We start from the raw sequence: 21,878 nt of genomic DNA on the forward strand, positions 1-21,878 counted from the left end.
TTTAATAGCTCTACAGCCTATTGTGGGCTTTGGCCTCCTCCACAACATTCCTCCAAGCATTTCTATCCATTATAAATCTTCTCCATCCTCTATAACCCATCCTTATCAAATCATCCCTTATCTCATCTTCGATCCCATCATATTCTTGGTCTCCCTTGTTCTCTTCTCGAGCGTAGCTTCTCTTTAAGCACTATTTTTGGCATTCTGGTTTCATCCATCCTATAATCTTATGAAATTAATCACAGTTAAAATTTAACCGGCTGTTGTGCAACCGGGCCTCAGTAAGGAAGGCCTACACCGTACACCTACTGATTTTTGTAGTTTCCAATGCTAAGCTTTGTCATACATGACATCAAAACCTATTCAATTTTTGAAATATTATTTTGTGAATTAGAAATCTGGTCGCGGATTTAATTATTAAATATAATTGATGAAGCGAGAAGATCTCCAATGTACAAAGATGAAACGTGTGTTTTATCACGTTTCGTGAAGGCAATATTATGGTTTTTAGCTCCATGCTATACAAACAAGAGTGAGTTGACTTTTGGTCTGTGAATCAAGGCTGCATGTGTTTTTCACATAAATAGATTTTGAATTTTCTTTCGAGGCCCGTATCCTTGAACCGTTAGTTATTAGTTGTTGAGTTAAGGCATTGGTTACCTGAAGGATTCTGTCTTGAGAATTCAATTATTATAGGCTGTCGCAGTCCGGGCAGTTTAAACCTACATAATTGTATTTTCAGGATTTGCATCTTGTAGGGAAAGCTGGTGTTTTTGATTCAATCAACTGGCAGAGTTTTTTTTATATATTTTTTCATTTAAAATCGGGAGTGCTTTAACTGGACTTTGAGGAGCAGGCGAAGGGACTCTTTTCAAGGTAAAGTAAGATAATAGTTAATAATAGTACATTTTTTAATTTTTCAGATCTATAATTCTAAAAAGTAATTTTTGTTTCTCATTATAAAAAAAACTGAACGACCACAGATCAGCTAAGCGAGTAGCCCTTAAATTATTATCTGATTATTATAATCAGAAATTTTGATTGTTGATTATAGTTGTAATCTTTCCTTTATCTCAATTGCATTTGTTTTCCGTTTCGCACCGTTTCATATTGGAATATTCGTATTAAATAAATATTTTTTGATGATAAATAATAACCGAAAGCTATGGTTTCTTTTTCTTCCCACCAGCTACCTTACAGCTTGTACGGTGTAACAAAAAACAGGCCAAGTTTCAGGAGGAGTGCTCTGCTCACATTAGTTGGTAGGCTATAATATACTATTAGTATAATAAATATGTAGTCTTGGACTAGTAAGTAAGCCTAGAGCCTGGATGAGTGGTGAAATTCCATCTCAAGTCCACTTATATTTATTGACTTTTCTCTATAGGACTACTGAAATCATTGGAACAAATGTTATCTGGTAGGTACACTTTTTATTTTACCAAATCACAACTAAGTTTCAACTAATTTAAGCAATTTTAAATTGTGAATAAAATAAGCAATATTGAATTGATGCTAGTTTATTTTATGTACACTTGAAAATGGCTCTAATGTGTTGAAAATAATTGTAATTTGATAAAATAGAAAGGGTTCTTGATAATTTCAATTGTGTTTCACTAGTTATATTATCATTTTATGTAAATCTACGAACTACCTACTATACATTCGCTCTGTCCTATAGTATTATCATAAGTTACATCTTTTTACAATAGCAAATTACAAGTTTTATACATGAAGTTATTATCTACAATACTAACATTTACTGAAGCTATGACAATTAATAGGTGATAAGGTTCGGTTTGGGCCGTTAGGTTGATGAAGGATAATATGTTTACTTTGAGCTAATAATATAGCGATCAACTATAATTTGAGTAGAAGTAGAAGTTTGCCAAAGTTGGCACATCAATTCAGTTTCATATAAGATCAATGTGAAAAGTCAATAAAATAGGTAGTCATCTCAACTAAAAGTAATTTTTGGTTACACTCTCCGAAAAGTTCATATTTTCAGAAAATGTTTGTATTATTTAATCAAATGGTTGGCGGTAACAAAAATACCATCAAGAATTTATCCTCTAAATCTCATGGATTCATCTCTTACCGAATTTGAAATGTTCTGTCCAGAAAATTTAATCTTTAGGCGCTCATATCCCAAAAAGTAATTATAGGAAAAAAATATTTTCCTGAGAAAACTTTTTCATTTTGATAGCTTGATGATAATTATACGAATCACCAGTAGAAAGTTTATTTTTAGTTTTTGCACAGCCTTAAATTGTATATAATCTATTCAGAAACATTGAGCTATGGTCGAATTTCATAACGAAAAATTCATCAATACACTTTTGCTGCGTCCAGGTATAATGCACTTGGAGAAGTTCTTTGTTGTCTCAGCCCTTACAGGGTATTTTCCTCTCATAATAAATTCAAAATAGTATTCTTCCATCACTGATTTTCAATTTATTCTTATATTACTACTTAAATATTCTAATACATAAAGAAGCGGGAGATGGAGTGTGTACTTCGTCACGTGATCACAGAGAACGTTCCCATTGGTCAGTTTCACTTTTTAAACCGTAACTGTTGAGTTCTGTTCACTGTTAGCTGTTCTAGGTTGTGAATTTTTGTGGTCGACTATTGTATTTTGTAAAATTACTCGTATCTAACGATCCTCTGTACATTTCCAGATCATATTCATTAATTAAAATGGCTGACCAAAACACTAATCCATTTACACAGGAAACCACAGTGAAAACAACTCCAGAAAGAACACAGCTTTCTCAAAGTAATCATGCTGTAACGATAAGGTAAGCATAATTTTGTTAGGTTATGCCTGTAAAACAGTAGAGATGATAAATTATCACTGATAAATTAGTAATTATAATTAATTTTCCTCATTATTCACTTCATAAGTTTTGAATCTTCATAATCTCATTGAAGTTCATTATCCCCGATTTAGAAATTGAAGGTAACCTACCTACCTTTCAAAGTAGTAAAGAATACGTTGTAGGCCCAGTAAGTTTTAGCCCAGTATTATTGGCTACTAATACTTCTAGTAGCAATCTATTCAACATGTTATTCCGATGATAACCCCTTGAATATGTTATGGCCCTCAACTATAGTTCATTTTTAAAATGATGAAAATTCACTAACCTGACATCATTGATGCTCATTAGATTGGCCTATGCTTCATGATAGTTATTCGTTTCACGATTAAAGTTGCTTAAGTTAAACCTCATAAACTGTTTGGTCCATATGTAAATTCGTAATTGATACGAAATTTGAAGCTAGCTAACTGGGCCTGTAAGATAAGTTTTTTCGGTATTATATTGAAATCCAACACATTTTTATTCAAAATATAACCACCATATTCGTTTAAAAACCGTAGCTGTTGATTATTTGATGATATTTTGTCTGACTTTTCTTATTAATTTGGTGTTTTTATGAAATAGTTTTTCTCCTATCAATAATTATTCTGTTTAGTCAATCATGTGTGATCATGGCCAATTCGCTTGCCAAGTGGGTCTCTTTACACAACTGTATGACTGTAATGAAGGCGAGCGGTGGCATAGTAGCCTTACACACTCATATTATGTACAGCAAGAATGTGGAAGTGGTAACTTATGACAGTAAATACCATAATGAAATATAATTGGTTTTGTGAAGAGAAAATGTCAATAAAAAGATAAGTAGCTTAGATGAGTAGGCCTAAGTTAGTTAACTTATTAAAAAAATATTTGTGTAGCCCTATCTGTGAATCATATAGCCTAATATGTAATAATAACATAACTTACAATAATAATAATATATGCGTGCAATAATAATATAGTGCATGAATAATCATGCAATATTTAATATTTGTTAATCATCTAATTTCTTTTTTTCAACTTTCAGATTACAGAAAGAACTCATGGCACTTATGGTAAGTACTATAAATTTATCAATAAAACTTTTTTCAAAGTTAATATGTTTACTCTATGGTGGAAGATGGAAAACATTTTGATTACATGTAGAACTTTCTGTGAAATTTTGTCCGTAATCCGTCTGCAATACTGATTTCTAGAGTAATTCATTAGTTTACAAACGTGGCAGTTACTTAGCCTATCTTCTGAAGCTCTAATCAACTATAACCTATACTTAGTTTAACTTCTTATTGATTTAATTATCGCTTAAAACTATAAAATCCTTAGACTTTCATAAGTTTTGGTAAGATTTGCGTAGTTTCTGGAGTGTTAAAAAAAAACAACTGTCGATTTCTGCTGCATAATGATAACATTGAGCGTACAGACTCAAAAAAAATCAACAGGATGCCAGTGAGTCTCCGTGTGCAGGAAGTGAAGATATTTGAGAGGGTGCTTTGGGTAAACCTGCCGATTTACTCCCTGCATGAAGAGGCGATCCGGAGTTTTTTATTTCACTTTAACTGCCACCTATCTCGATCTTGTGTTTATATAAATAAAGTTTGACCTAATGACGCAATCTTTCCAGCAAGTGCTGGTCATGGATGGAGAAAACTGAATTACTGACTTATTAGGGTATGATCACATTGGATGTGTAAGTGCACGCAAGGCCACTCGCTCACGCGAGTAGATTGTTCCCTTTTGTCGACTCCTTGGTGGACGTGCAAGCGTTTACCTTGGAGATGTATACAATTTCAAATTTATTAAAAGAGCACAAAATAAGAACAAAACTCAAAATATGATCAGTACAAATATCAGAAACAAAGTAACAGTCTACAGATGGAAATTACTGAGATATTGCAATTATTCAAATGCTAAATGAATTGCAGTGTTTAATTTGGATTTACGTTTAATAATAATAATTAATTCATTAGGAATTACAGCATTTAATTTGGATTTACGTTTAATAATAATAGCAAAGTAACAGTCTTCGCGGTGGGGTGTGCTGTTGAGGACGAGTATTCATCCAGACTTGTAGACAAGTTAGAGGATATGTCAGGGTTTTAACCGGCCCTCGTACCGCCGGAATTGCAGCAGTGCCAACGTCTGAGATGACAAGACGTTTCTGTGGGTGGTTCCACTGCAACGCAGGCTAAACTCCTCTATATTTCTTGCCTACCGACTTGGATAGTAGTTCTTAGTACAGGGTGATTACCGGGAAACGCATGTTTTTCAAATAACGAGAACTATTGCAAATCAGAGTAAAAAATGCATTTATTAGTGAAAATGCAGTGTACACAATATGCAATTTCAAAATAAAATTACTTACAATCTATTATTTGAAAATTACATCTCTAAGGTGGTCGCCTGCTGCTTGGATACATTGTTGAAGGCATTCTTTAAATTTGCTACGGATTTTGCTAACATGTCTCTAGGAATGCCATTGATTTCCTGGCAAATAGCTTTTTCAAGTTCTTGGATTGTTCGTGGTTTGTTTATGTACACTCTAGCTTTCAAGAATCCTCACAGAAAGAAATCTGGAATTGTTAGATCCGGTGAGCGAGAAGGCCAAGTCACCAAAACGCAAGATCACTCTTGTAGGGAATGTTTGCCGATGGAATTCCATACTAATGCGAGCCGTATGTGCTGTTGCCCCGTCTTGTTGCAACCATACATTACGTTGACGGCGCAGTTCTGGCAGGAAATATTCTTTCAACATATCCAGGTACCGTTGAGCATTCACTGTGACTGTTCTGCCATCGTTGTCTTCAAAAAAATAAGGACCAATGATCCCCTTTTCACAAACTGCACACCACACAGTCACACGTAAGCTATGATGAGGTCTCTCTGCCAGTATTTGAGGATTGTCTGCACACCAAAGCTATTTGCCAGGAAATCAATGGCATTCCTAGAGACATGTTAGCAAAATCCGTAGCAAGTTTTAAAGAATGCCTTCAACAATGTATCCAAGCAGCAGGCGACCACCTTAGAGATGTAATTTTCAAATAATAGATTGTAAGTAATTTTATTTTGAAATTGCATATTGTGTACACTGCATTTTCACTAATAAATGCATTTTTTACTCTGATTTGTAATAGTTCTCGTTATTTGAAAAACATGCGTTTCCCGGTAATCACCCTGTATATGCGAATAGCAAGTGACCACTTGGAGGTGTGGGATAAAGTGTGGCTTGCGGCCATAACCTATATACTTGGTTTGCATGTTCAAACTACCATTACTAAAGGTTCTACCATTACTAAAGGCAGCGCGTGTTCTATTTTGCAGATGAATGCGGAAAAAGGCGTGTCCGCATTCCCAGATGGAGAGAATCTGTTCAAATGGGTTGCTACTATAATAGGACCAGACGGAACTGTGAGTCTGATCACTTTTAAGTTTTTTAGTTCATTGCAATTGTAAATCTAACAATTTATATGATTGAGGCGTTTTGATCTAAGTAGAATTATGCTATTCATGTGCACAGCACAACTTTTACAACAAACAACTTTTATTCCAATCTTGGAAAAAAATGTGTCATTTTTTTCTACGGATACAGTTAGCGCATTCTTTAAATTTGCTACGGATTTTGCTAACATGTCTCTAGGAATGCCATTGATTTCCTGGCAAATAGCTTTTTCAAGTTCTTGGATTGTTCGTGGTTTGTTTATGTACACTCTAGCTTTCAAGAATCCTCACAGAAAGAAATCTGGAATTGTTAGATCCGGTGAGCGAGAAGGCCAAGTCACCAAAACGCAAGATCACTCTTGTAGGGAATGTTTGCCGATGGAATTCCATACTAATGCGAGCCGTATGTGCTGTTGCCCCGTCTTGTTGCAACCATACATTACGTTGACGGCGCAGTTCTGGCAGGAAATATTCTTTCAACATATCCAGGTACCGTTGAGCATTCACTGTGACTGTTCTGCCATCGTTGTCTTCAAAAAAATAAGGACCAATGATCCCCTTTTCACAAACTGCACACCACACAGTCACACGTAAGCTATGATGAGGTCTCTCTGCCAGTATTTGAGGATTGTCTGCACACCAAAGCTATTTGCCAGGAAATCAATGGCATTCCTAGAGACATGTTAGCAAAATCCGTAGCAAGTTTTAAAGAATGCCTTCAACAATGTATCCAAGCAGCAGGCGACCACCTTAGAGATGTAATTTTCAAATAATAGATTGTAAGTAATTTTATTTTGAAATTGCATATTGTGTACACTGCATTTTCACTAATAAATGCATTTTTTACTCTGATTTGTAATAGTTCTCGTTATTTGAAAAACATGCGTTTCCCGGTAATCACCCTGTATATGCGAATAGCAAGTGACCACTTGGAGGTGTGGGATAAAGTGTGGCTTGCGGCCATAACCTATATACTTGGTTTGCATGTTCAAACTACCATTACTAAAGGTTCTACCATTACTAAAGGCAGCGCGTGTTCTATTTTGCAGATGAATGCGGAAAAAGGCGTGTCCGCATTCCCAGATGGAGAGAATCTGTTCAAATGGGTTGCTACTATAATAGGACCAGACGGAACTGTGAGTCTGATCACTTTTAAGTTTTTTAGTTCATTGCAATTGTAAATCTAACAATTTATATGATTGAGGCGTTTTGATCTAAGTAGAATTATGCTATTCATGTGCACAGCACAACTTTTACAACAAACAACTTTTATTCCAATCTTGGAAAAAAATGTGTCATTTTTTTCTACGGATACAGTTAGCGCATAGTTTAATTAGTGTGTTATTATGCACAACAGGACTTTTACAACAAACATTTTTTATTCTAATCTTGGAAAAAAATGTGTGTTATTATGCACAACACAACTTTTACAACACACATTTTTATTCTAATCCTGTAAAAATATGTCATTTTTTTCTACGGATACAGTTAGCGCATAGTCCAATTAGTGTGTTATTATGCACAACAGGACTTTTACAATACACATTTTTATTCTAATCCTGTAAAAATATGTCATTTTTTTCTACGGATACAGTTAGCGCATAGTTTAATTAGTGTGTTATTATGCACAACACAACTTTTACAACACAAATTTTTATTCTAATCTTGGAAAAAAATGTGTCTTTTTTGTACTCATAGGCCTACAGTTAGCGCTTCTCATGTAGCATTTACGCTTCCAATCAAGTTTTTATTGATTACTAAGGGAAACATATTCGTGATCAGATTATTAAATGGACTCAACAAATGAAATCTTTAATGAGAAAGTAATTACTATAGGACCGCACGATGCACTGTACCCTGTGTGACACTTCAAGCAATGAAGTGTCATCATGCCTCTCTCACAGGCATGTGCCCATAAGAGGAGCCTCCAATGAAATGTATTTTTATTTTTTACATGCAAATATAATTTCAATTTCAATTTATTTATTCACACACACACACACACACACACACACACACACACACACACACACACACACACACACACACACACACACACACACACACACACACACACACACACACCACACACACACACACACACACACACCACACACACACACACACACACACACACACACACACACACACACACACACACACACACACACACATACACATAAGATACATCAATATGAAATAAAAATTAATTACATCAATAAAAAAACATTACAGTATAAAATAAATAACATAAATATGAGAACACATTACAATATTAGAAGGCAATTTATACATGTTATGTGGTGAAGAAGGGTAGAAGATTAAACGTTCTTCCAACTATGGCTATCCATATCGAAAAACTTTGAATAATATCACTAGCAGAAAGTTTATTTTTAACCTTTGCACAGCCTTAAAATTGACAGTTTAATGTATTGAAGTATTTTAAAACCACCAGATCCAGTGCGCCAAATGGCGCGCCTTGCTTTATGATGTCCGGAATTATGAAACAATTCTCATCAATTTTCTCAATGCAGTAACTGATATTGCTATTTTCATAGTTGAATTATATTAAAAACTGTTTATATCAAGCTTTTCAACCAGCAAATTGTCATCGTTGAAACATTGATTGTCAACAGGTGTACGAAGGAATCACTTTTAAGCTGTCTCTGGAATTTTTGTGCAACTACCCTTACGTTGCGCCAATTGTTAAATTCATAACGCCCATTTTTCATCCAAATGTTGATCTCAATGGTAATATCTGCCTCGACATCCTCAAGGAGAAATGGTCAGCCTTGTACGACGTTCGGACAGTTCTGCTCTCTGTGCAGTCACTACTTGCAGGTATTCACATTTTACCATTCATTACCATAGTGAGGTCCTCGTTATTATGGCATTATTTGATTAAAATTGATGTTGCTATTCTTGTCTATCATTCGACAAAGCAGGTAGCTCTATCCTTTTCTACCACCGCAACGTAGCCAGGTCGCTTTTCAACATTGTAGTAATTATGTATAAAATCCACGTTATTATTTGATTAAGGGTAACCGTCCACTGGAGCCGTATTCAACCGATCCGTTCGTCCGTTGGATCGGACGAATCTGCCGGCCGTTGATTTGGACGAACACGGTCGTCCATTGGAACCGTTTTCGTCAGTCTAGTTGAGTAGTTGGCTGGTTGCCAGAAAGTGAAGTGGAAAGCTAGTTAGTAGGGAAAGTCATTCTTCTGAGTGTGTTTACTCACAAACATAATAAAAAATACTTATAAAACAGAACAAGTTTGAAAAAAAACAGAAACAGAAAGATTGTGAAACAATTTTGTAAAATTACTCAAAAATTTTTCAATTAATGGTGATTTAAGTGTAGGTTTAGTTCTTTATTCTGTTTTAAACCGTCAAAATTTGAAAATCTTAGTTTACGCTTCCAATCAAGTTTTTATTGATTACTAAGGGAAACATATTCGTGATCAGATTATTAAATGGACTCAACAAATGAAATCTTTAATGAGAAAGTAATTACTATAGGACCGCACGATGCACTGTACCCTGTGTGACACTTCAAGCAATGAAGTGTCATCATGCCTCTCTCACAGGCATGTGCCCATAAGAGGAGCCTCCAATGAAATGTATTTTTATTTTTTACATGCAAATATAATTTCAATTTCAATTTATTTATTCACACACACACACACACACACACACACACACCACACACACACACACCACACACACACACACACATACACACACACACACACACACACACACACACACACACACACACACACACACACACACATACACACACACACACACACAACACACACACACACAACACACACACACACACACACACACACACATACACATAAGATACATCAATATGAAATAAAAATTAATTACATCAATAAAAAAACATTACAGTATAAAATAAATAACATAAATATGAGAACACATTACAATATTAGAAGGCAATTTATACATGTTATGTGGTGAAGAAGGGTAGAAGATTAAACGTTCTTCCAACTATGGCTATCCATATCGAAAAACTTTGAATAATATCACTAGCAGAAAGTTTATTTTTAACCTTTGCACAGCCTTAAAATTGACAGTTTAATGTATTGAAGTATTTTAAAACCACCAGATCCAGTGCGCCAAATGGCGCGCCTTGCTTTATGATGTCCGGAATTATGAAACAATTCTCATCAATTTTTCTCAATGCAGTAACTGATATTGCTATTTTCATAGTTGAATTATATTAAAAACTGTTTATATCAAGCTTTTCAACCAGCAAATTGTCATCGTTGAAACATTGATTGTCAACAGGTGTACGAAGGAATCACTTTTAAGCTGTCTCTGGAATTTTTGTGCAACTACCCTTACGTTGCGCCAATTGTTAAATTCATAACGCCCATTTTTCATCCAAATGTTGATCTCAATGGTAATATCTGCCTCGACATCCTCAAGGAGAAATGGTCAGCCTTGTACGACGTTCGGACAGTTCTGCTCTCTGTGCAGTCACTACTTGCAGGTATTCACATTTTACCATTCATTACCATAGTGAGGTCCTCGTTATTATGGCATTATTTGATTAAAATTGATGTTGCTATTCTTGTCTATCATTCGACAAAGCAGGTAGCTCTATCCTTTTCTACCACCGCAACGTAGCCAGGTCGCTTTTCAACATTGTAGTAATTATGTATAAAATCCACGTTATTATTGATTAAGGGTAACCGTCCACTGGAGCCGTATTCAACCGATCCGTTCGTCCGTTGGATCGGACGAATCTGCCGGCCGTTGATTTGGACGAACACGGTCGTCCATTGGAACCGTTTTCGTCAGTCTAGTTGAGTAGTTGGCTGGTTGCCAGAAAGTGAAGTGGAAAGCTAGTTAGTAGGGAAAGTCATTCTTCTGAGTGTGTTTACTCACAAACATAATAAAAAATACTTATAAAACAGAACAAGTTTGAAAAAAAACAGAAACAGAAAGATTGTGAAACAATTTTGTAAAATTACTCAAAAATTTTTCAATTAATGGTGATTTAAGTGTAGGTTTAGTTCTTTATTCTGTTTTAAACCGTCAAAATTTGAAAATCTTAGTTTTCGTTGTTTTTGAGTGAAAATTGACTAAATTTTAGTAAAGTGGAATCATAACCCTATTTCGGACTTCTAAAATGTTATCTAAATTTGGGAGAGAAATAGTACTAGGAGTATCCTTAGTATCCTCTCCAAATCAGTGCTTCTTTATGAAAAATATAAATAAATAAAATTTTGAGGCTAGGATGATGTTGTCTCAGCTCGACTTCGGACGGATAGAGCCGGAAAATCCCATTCAATTCGGATCGAAAACTTGATCGGCCGGAGACGGCCGTGCACGGACGTATGAACCTGTTGCATTGGACGAGCATCTATAGCTTTCTTTGTTGGGGGATCGTTCGGACGAGTTCGGTAGTTTTCGGCCGATGCTAGCTCGGACGAAATCTGTTCCAGTGGACGGCCCACCTAAAATTGGTGTTGCATTTTCTTGACCCATAAAATATTCTTTATTGATTCATACAATAAGTACATCATAAAATTGATAGGGAGATAATATAATTGATTATTTTAAACAATTGATATTACATCAGATATACCAGTATCCTCTATAGAAAGCAGTGGAAGACAGAGAATCAACAACGTTGTTCTCCCATCTTTCTTCACTGCCATTATAACGCGGACCTCACTATTAAATTCATATTTATAATGCATACATGTTTTCGATATTGAAATTTACTACATATTTATTAAACAATATTATAAGTTAGTGTGAGTGAAGCCCTAAGGTTGGTCATCAACCGTTGACCATTGAATGTCGAGCTCTAATGTCATTGGCCGAGACTACTGGAGACAACGAGACTTGAATACTTGGGCGTGTCTAGTTTCATCCAATGACAGAGCTCGAACTTCATTGGTCATCAGAAGCCAATCGTAGGGCTTCACCCACACTATTGCTCAATGTTGAAGATTTCATTTTACTAGTGATTGATAATGGTGTAACAACAAAAACTAGTATCTCAAATATGGTTAGAAAATATCAAATCGTTTTCATTCAATAATGAAATATCTGTTTATGTCACCTCATTATGTCGTCAATTTTTATCCCAAGGTATTTGAAGTGACTTTTTCAATAGATTGGCAACAATAGGAGTTATCCACAAGTCAAATTTGTGGTAAATGTTCGACAAACAAATTGAAAGACATGGTGTGAAGTTTACATATTTTGGCATTTTCATTTTATTCTGTTAACAACTCCTTAGCAACCCAAGATCCTGACAAGATACAGGCTTTTGGGATTTTTACTGTAGTAAAATATGCAAATATCTTCTGTGTCATATCTCTAAAATCATCATTGGTAACATTGCAATATGTTGGCCAGCAACGTGGAAATATAAAACCATAACTAGATACCTGGTCTCTACACATACGTTATGTTAAAAATTATCTTTTACATATCCTGAGAAAATTCTATTTTCTAAATAAGATTCTTCCAACCACCATTCTTAGACAGTTATACTTTGCTCTTGTTGACTCTAAACTGAATTATGGAATAAGTTGTTGGGGCTCTACTTACATTACCCACTTGAGACCACTTATAACCTTACAAAAATCTATTGTCAGAGCTGTTAAAAAGTCAGGAAGATATGAACATGCCTTTCCCCTTTTTCAAGATATAAAATGCTTGCCTCTAAGATACATATATGTTTTCAAAGTTTTATACCTATTCTTTGTAATGTCTGGAAACAGTGGTCAGGCACTTTTCAGGGAGAGAACAAATTATCAAACTAGGAGAGTCACTTCTGATCTGCTAAGGCTTCCCAGGTCATATACCACTTGTTTCCAGAAATCGTTTGTATTTCTAGGTCCGAAATTTTTCAATAATTTACCTTTTGAGGCAAAGAGAATTGATAATAGGAAAATGTTCAAATATTACATTCTTAAATGGCTTAGAAATATCTTGCCTGATTGTTTAGAACACATGTTTTTTATTCTTTCTTAGTTTTCGACATAATAATTATTATAGTTGTTGAAAATCATATCAAAAAGTAATTAAGCCCAAACTGGAAATGTATGAGAGGTGAGTGAATGTGTGAGTGTGTGTTTTCATTTTTTTCTTGCCCAAAAAATTTTTTTTTCTTCTTTCTGATTTTATTCAATTATAGTATAAGCACTCCTGCTTGCACGCGTTAAGCATTTTATGCTTACAGCAAGCTAGAAATATTCTGTTTCAAAAAAGCTTTGTTTTTTTTCATAATACATCATACACGTAGAAAGCCTTATTACATAAATTATATTTTATACAATTTCTTCAGTGCACTTTGTATTTTATTTCCATTTTTGATGTTTGATGTATTTGAAATTTTGTATGTATGTATGTATTAGATATGATTTTCCAGTTATGGTTTTACATATATCACTTTTTAATCTTTAATGTATTCAATAAAAGCATTCAACTATTTTCAAGTTTTATACTCATTAATAATCACAATAGAATGCAAATGCAGAAATGTTATACCGGGTAAGTTATTTTTCAAGCATTAGGATATAATATATTTTATATAATATTATTATCAAAGATCTTCAAACACAAAACGTGAAATATCGAGTGTTTCAAAAAGAATGACCCAATTTTAAACAGTTATATTTATTTTTAAAAATGGTGTACACAAACCAATTTTACATCAGATTACTCACAGAAGTATCAAGTTTATGATTATGTATTATAAGTGTTCCATGTTCCCTCCTTTTGAGGGAACCTGGTTTTTAGCTCCTCAATATCAAGTGCTAAGGGAGGAACATAAACACGACCTTTAAAGTTGTTCCTCCCTTAGCACTTGCTGGTATTGAGGAGCTAAAAACCAGGATAACTGATGCAGTAGCTACAGTCCGAGAAGACAGACATCTTGCGTACAGTCTGGTATGAATTTGGCTTCCGTCTAGATGTCGTCTGAGCCTCAAAATGAGGGCACTTAGAACACTTATAATACATCATCATAAACTAAAACTTGATACTTCTGTGAGTAGTTTTATGTAAAATTGGTTTTTGTACATCATTTTTTTTAAACAAATATAACTGTTTAAAATTGGGTCATTATTTTTTAAACACTCGATATTTCAAGTTTTGTATTTGAAAATCTTTGATAATATATCTTAATTCTTGGAAAATAACTTATTTTAGTTGAAAAGCTGCACAAAGCACAACAGTCTCTACGTCTGTAATGGTGATTAGTTTTTATTAATTTTGGTGATATTAAGTTTTGGCCCAAGCATAGATACACAAATTTTGTAAAAAGCATGTTTAAAGTAGTTTTTAGTGTGATTTTTTTATGGAAACCGTTGCTAAAGTGATGTCCACGTTTTAAAGACAGTAATTGATTAACATTGGTGTTGCTATTCTAACAAAGCAGATAGCGCTATCCTTTTCTATCTCTGCAACGTTGCCAGATCGTTTTCAACTATGCATAAATATATAATCAATTAAAAATCATTGAAAATACATTTTCTTGACGATTTAAATATAATTGATCATTTAAAACAATAATGAACAGCAGAGGCGAGGCGTCAGGTCTGGATTCGCCGATGACAGGACAGAAATTGATATGTAATGTGTATATTATTAAATTGGAAATATTTGAAATAAATACAAAAAAAGGTGAAGAAACCAAAAGAGAAATATTTTTTACGAGCGCGCCAAGCTTGAATAAAGTATAGACTACTGCGTCATCAGTTCCATCCGTTCAATGTGATTCTCAAAAATATGCGATTCCAGTAATGATATTTAGCATTGGTTACCACCACTCTTATGCATCATCACTCGCTCCCTCTCCACATAAACGATGGTGGAGTAAACGGTCAAAGACATCGCTATTTTCTGCGATTCGATTCCACTGTTCCGCGCCAGTGTTGCAAACCATACGATAATTATTTTGTTAGGCAATTTGTTATTGATAATAATGATTATTATTTCTTCTATGTTTGGTTTTGAAGCATCTAAATTTCAAAATCTACTTTGTGAAAATAATTAAGAACTGAAAATTTAGTGAAGTGAACAACTAAAGACTTAACCTTATCTATGTGTAACCTTATCTAAGACTTAACCTTGACTATGTGTAACCTTATCTAAATTTGGGAGATGCGCCTAAGGTAGTGGAGATAAGCTAGCCTACCCTATATCAAAATTCGTTATGTTGGCACATTTTACCTGATGATGATGTACTTACAAATCACACAAGTGTGTATGTGTGTGTGTGTGTATGTGTGTGTTTGCAGGGCTGTACTGGATAAAGTGAGCAAGTGATTAATTTTTCTCTTGTTTAAATTTAGCGTTATTATTTTCATATTTAATTTATTTACAGAACCAAACAACGATAGTCCACTGAACCAAGCTGCAGCTGAACTGTGGCCGAACCAGACTGAGTTCAAGAGGTCGTTGGAAGCTTTAGTGGCTATGAGGAAAGAAGATAGCTCGTAAGTGGAGTTTTTTCATAACAACATAAATATAAATTCAAATGAATAATATTCACTGTGAAATGTACCGGGTGACCCAGAATAACGGAACTTTTAAAAACGCCATGAAACATTGGTGGGAAGGGCAAAAATGATTTTATTTAAACCAATGTAAAGTTCAAGACTTCATTTGAGAATTATTAATAACATCTATCAATTTTTGGCAATTACTTCATTTTAATGGCTTCCTCCTGAACAAACACATTGATCAAATCTGTGTTGACGATTCCTCATTGATCGCTGCAATATCTATTGAGATTCATCGGATTTCATCTTGAATTTGTTTTAATTTTCAAATAATTCAAAATTATTGATCAAATTGTGAGCGAAATCCACACTGCACGTCAGTTAATGGCAACTGTGCGAGTGAATATTGTTTGGTAACCGTGTAATCTTACGATTAGGTTGCGTTTCCTGGTCCCCTGGGTCTGACCACCTGCGATTTTCTGTTTGTGGAGCTATCTCAAAACGTTTTCACAACTTGACCAATAACTGTGGTTAAATTATAACAGACAATTCAGAATGAAATTAACAATATCCCAGTTGAAATGTTGCAGCAATCGTTCAGGAATCTCAACACAGATTTAAAGAGTGTATTCATGCAGGAGGAAGCCATCTTAATGATATCAATGATGTCAAAAAGTGATAGATTTTATTGATAATTCTCAAATGGCAAGTCTTGAACTCTACATTAGTTAAAATAAAATAATTTTTGCCCTTCCCACTTTTGTTTTATGGCGTTTTTTTTAAATTTCCCGTTATTCTGGGTCACCCGGTATAATAATAATAAATAATATCATAGAGAAAACATAGCATAACAAGACATCGCATGGTCATTAATGTTCCAAATTTCAAGTTGATCTTTTTAAACTCAAGCTGACTACTGTTTTGTTAATTACTGTTGACTTACTCTATTATTATATTGCTCTATTATTACTGTTTTATCTGGGTGAGAGTATAAAACGGCACAGTGTCAGAGACTACCAGCGACACATAGCTTCACGAAAAAGAACTACGTGTATTATCGGCTTGAGTTAACAGTGAAATTTGGGCCATAAACGCCCTATACCATGTGATATCTTCTTACGATTTATTTTTTATATTTTCACTGTGAAATATATTAAAATAATAAATAATATTCACTGTGAAAGAATGTTCCAGAATTCCCGTAGTTGAAATAATATTTCTTACTACCTCCAGGGTTTGTACCTATATGACAGGAGATCTTTCAATTTCACAAAAGTATACACTCATTTTTTGGCCGAAAAATAGTCTTATAGGTATTACTAACATGTATAATTCATTTGAATTAACCTTGAATTTCAATCCTAATTCAAGTAAGTAATGCTGATCAACTACAGTATGGTATTTTGCCCTGCAAATAATGAATTGATCCCTTCTTTGGTTTCTATAGTTTCAATCAACCTTCGTAAGACGCAAATTTGCGTAATTGTGGCTTATAAAATTAGTTTCTTAGTAGTTACCAACCCGAATAATGTTACGATTATTTGAATCATTTGAGTTTATTGCAATTCATTTTGGATTTTTACATTGAACAATTATACTAGTAGTTCTGTGAACAGTAGACCTCGCGCTCAGTAAGTTACATTGACCTGTTGTTATGTTTTCTCAAAAAATAATAGATAATTTATCAATTTAAATTGTCTAGAAAAAAATCCTAAATAAACATAGAGCTTTCTGTCCTATCGTACCGTGACGTGTCGTCCCGGAATGTGAGTGTGAGCGCTGTTATCAGGTCTGGCTGCAACTGTCTACAACGTTGATGGAAAGATACATTTTCAAGATGTTCGATGTTTTTGAACGGGTAGTATTATAGTCAACTGTCTACTAACGTTCATGGAAAGATACATTTTCAAGATGTTCGATATTTTTGAACTTGTAGTATTACAGTCCACTAAACAGCTGATTTTTGATGAATAATTCTATAGTCTGATTTTTACTCTAATATTGGCGTATGAAGGAGGCTGCTTTTTCCTTTTATATTATCCTTGAGATGCGAAATTTCCAAAAGCCTTATACATACGTCGACGCGCAATTTAAAAATGAACATACCTGTCAAATTTCATGAAAATTTATTACCGAGTTTCGCCGTAAATGCGCAACATATAAACATTAAGAGAAATGCCAAACCGTCGACTTGAATCTTAGACCTCACTTTGCTCGGTCAACTAACAGTTTATACTAATTTCTAGTTTGATGTTAGATTTAATGTAATTCTGAAAACTTGAAGTGGTTTTTTGTTGCAATTATTAGAACCATTTGCTGCATTTATTGCAATCCATTTTGGAATCTTACATTGTAGATTATATCAACAGAATAGATTTCCAGTTTACTATCTTCATGTAATTTTGAAAACTTGAAGTGGGTTAATTGTATTCTTTGTAAAGTAAAGGCTAGTCTAGATGTATTCTTGCAAGGATGATGTATCAGTATGTCAACTATTGCTTGAAACTTCCTCTTCTGGATTATTGTTTCGAATTGGTCTGAAACTCCAGTCTTATTGGTATGTAACACAGTTGTGGGGCTTCGAGATTTACAGAAGATTAACATTTTTCAGATTTTTATGCTCAGACATAATGGGTCATATGAATAAAGTTGAGCATTTGCTTATACTTCTAAAATATGGAGCATTTGCTTCATTTTCTATGAATAATCGTAAGCAAAACCTTATGCTCCATGCTCTTGCTCATGAGCATTTGCTCTGGCTTTATTCATATGACCCATTGTTATGAGAAAATGAGACATTCATAACAATACTTTTTTACTTTCCTTGCCCTATTACCATAGGTAAGGAAAGTATTGCTTTCCAAAAAAAATTAAGGTACCCTAATTTCAAGTTTTCTATACGTTTCAAGTCCCCCTGAGTCCAAAAACATGATTTTTGAGTGTTGGTCTGTGTGTGTGTGTGTGTGTGTATGTCTGTGAACACGATAACTCCATTCCTAATCAACCAATTGACTTGAAATTTTTAACTTAAGGTCCTTATACCATGTGGATCCGACAATAAGAAATCCAATAAAATTCAATTCGAGATGGCGGATAATTTACTAAAAAAACATGCTTTTCACGTTTTTCTCGAAAACTGCTCTAACGATTTTCTTCAAATTTATACCATGGATAGCTATTTATAAGCCATATCAACTGGCATGAGTCTCATTTCTGGGAAAATTTCAGGAGCTTTGTAATATTCTTGAGAAAAATGGCGAATAATCACTAAAAACCATGTTATTCAGGGTTTTCTCGAAAACGGCTCTAACGATTTTCTTTAAATTCATACCATGGATAGCTATTTATTAGCCCTATCAACTGACATGAGTCTCATTCCTGAGAAAATTGCAGGAGCTCCGTAATATACTTGAGGAAAATGGCGGATAATTACTAAAAAAACCATGTTTTCCACGATTTTCTCAAAATAACTTGACCGATTTTTTTCAAATTCATACTCTGTATTGTTATTTATCAGCTCTATTAACTGGCATGAGTCTCCTTTCTGGGAAACTAATGGGGTGTCCACCCCATCCTTGAGAAATGGACTTTGTAACCTCCTTCTCGTGCATGACGTAGGTAGGTAGAGCAGTTCATAAAAAGAACACATAGTCGAGATATTTCATCTGTAGAACAGCTGTTTTGACGACTTTAAAAAAATGACGACTAAAAAAAAAATAATCGAATTTCACAATTTGCACAAAGGAAAAAGTACTCTGAAAACAATTATATATACACATATACAAAAGTCTGATCGTAGTTTCAAATATGAGCAAGGAAAGTTGTGTGAGTGTACCACACCAGATTTTGTAGACTTGCGCTGCATGACTATAACCATTTATTTTCTCTTTCACAGATAGTTGATTTTCCATACTTGCAGAGACGAACCATTCGTGGAGATAATGCACATCTACGTTGTGGTTTTCAAGCTCGGAAATGATGAACAATTACTATAAACTAAGTGTTATATTGTACATGTTACCTGCCTTTGATATTGTTAGAAAAATGTTACGTTCTCTCTTCAGATGATTTGTTGTATGATGAAAGCCCAAAGACTTTTGGATTTTCTTTGATTTGAAACGTTTTCCATGTATGGATGGAATTCTTAATCTTGATTTGCTTTTTGTGTCATTCAACAATAATACTCATCGGCTATACATATTTCAGTCTGTGACTGCGTTAATTTAATTGATTAATTTCTGAAGTTCATGCTATATTGAAAAGAATTTTGTGATTGCGTTAATTCAATTCATTTCATCTATTAAAAAATGCCGCATTATCTAAGATATAAATATATATCTTTTGTTTTTACTTATAAACATGCAAAAATGGATTATGGCAGCTTAAGCATATTTCCCATAAAATTAAAATAAGTAAAATATTGAAATTCTGCAATGTAAGCATCTACCGAAAAGGAGTTGAATTTATTTCAATATAACAATATGTACCATTATAATCTCTCAAAAGTATAAAAATGATTTGATTTCCTACACAGAAATTTATAAATAGCGTAAAAATAATAATCCTACAAAAATACTGTGTTATAATTAGTGTTTCTTATATTTCATTACTGTTCCAGAAGACTGTTTTATTTTTCATTAGCTGTGTCACTACTTACAATATACATCACACAAATGTATTATAGCGTAAAAATAATAATTCTAATATTTCCCACTTATAGGACATAGTATAATTTTCCCAATGTGTGTATTTCTGTTTCATTTATTACTGCTGTTAGGAGACTGCTTTATTTTTCATTAGTTGTCTCACTTTGATGACATATAGCGCTCACAGTACAAATGTATAAAAATGATTTTATTCCCTACTCATGAATCTACTATAGTGTAAAAATAATCTTACATATTCCTGTTTACAAACAAGACATAATGTTAAATTGTCAATTGGTGTTATTTCTGTTCAATTAATGTTCCCGATCAATTAATAATACTTTATTTTTCATTACTTGTGTCATGTCAATGACATTACCACATGCATCACAAAAATGTATTATAGCGAGAAAATAACAATTTTACAATCTCATTTATACATATAGGACTTCGTATAGATTTGCCAATTTGTGTTATTTCTGTTTCATTACTGTTCTAGAAGACTGTTTTATTTATCATTAGTTCTGTCACTTTAATGGCATATAGCGCTCACAGTACAAATGTATGAAAATTATTTGATTCAATACTCAGAAATTTATTATACAGTAAAAATAATAAAAGAAGATTTTCGTTATTTGTAAAAACTTAAGGCGATAACACCATCAATATCATAATTAATGAAATGAAATGAAAAAATTCTTTATTAGGCGGTAAATTAATCTTAGTAATGTACTGACAGAAGTGTATTTAACTACATTATTATCAATACTGAAATTTAGTGTGAATTCTATTAATTTGCTGTTTCTAGGACACCTATTAACTGGACCATGTTGAAACTATAGGTTAATGGTCTATCACATTTAATAAGAATCCTAAAAACCAGACCTAAGATCATTACTACAAATAAGTATCTGTTTATGCAATTTAAATTTTAGTTATCTTTTCTCAGAATAATCCCATGTTTTGCATTTATAAGTTGAAATTGAATATTTTGTGATCTTATTTTGATATGTTTTTGCAGCGTAATTATTTGTAGGTTGCTATTTAGGAAGAGGATTCCAAGGCTAGTATTTTGTTACTCCATTAAATGGATTTTTGTACTCATTGATATTTTCTTCAATTCATTATAGTTCATTGATATTTTCTAGTGTAGCCTACAAACCTATTGATTTTCGTCAAAATTTTCAAAAATTTTGTATATAATTATAAATAAAGAGTTATAATAAAACTTATTATTGCGATGTTTTTTTTTCATATTTGATACCACTTATCTTTGTTGCTAGTTTATTATATGCTTCCCCCAAAGTTAATTCAACTATAAAACCCGTTTAATCAATTTATGGTGGAATTTATTGTAATGTGTTTCAATTGAGCCAGCTGTTGACTCAGTAGGTATTCCAGTTAGAGCTGAAATAGTTATTTTCCTACAGAT

At 33.6% G+C, this 21,878-nt stretch overlaps 1 protein-coding gene across 1 annotated transcript; it reads left to right on the forward strand.

Annotated features, from left to right (window-relative positions):
- The first annotated feature begins 2,566 nt into the window (after positions 1 to 2,566).
- LOC111049304 (ubiquitin-conjugating enzyme E2 C) lies at positions 2,567 to 21,678 on the forward strand. Its single transcript, XM_039442844.1, has 6 exons — positions 2,567 to 2,801; positions 3,889 to 3,916; positions 6,180 to 6,266; positions 8,933 to 9,137; positions 15,683 to 15,794; positions 19,696 to 21,678. The coding sequence occupies exons 1-6, from the start codon at positions 2,701 to 2,703 to the stop codon at positions 19,697 to 19,699; spliced, it is 537 nt and encodes a 178-aa protein (XP_039298778.1). The 5' UTR covers positions 2,567 to 2,700; the 3' UTR covers positions 19,700 to 21,678.
- The last annotated feature ends 200 nt before the right edge of the window (positions 21,679 to 21,878 follow it).

This window comes from Nilaparvata lugens, chromosome X (assembly GCF_014356525.2).
Source record: "Nilaparvata lugens isolate BPH chromosome X, ASM1435652v1, whole genome shotgun sequence".
Lineage (NCBI taxonomy): Eukaryota > Metazoa > Arthropoda > Insecta > Hemiptera > Delphacidae > Nilaparvata > Nilaparvata lugens.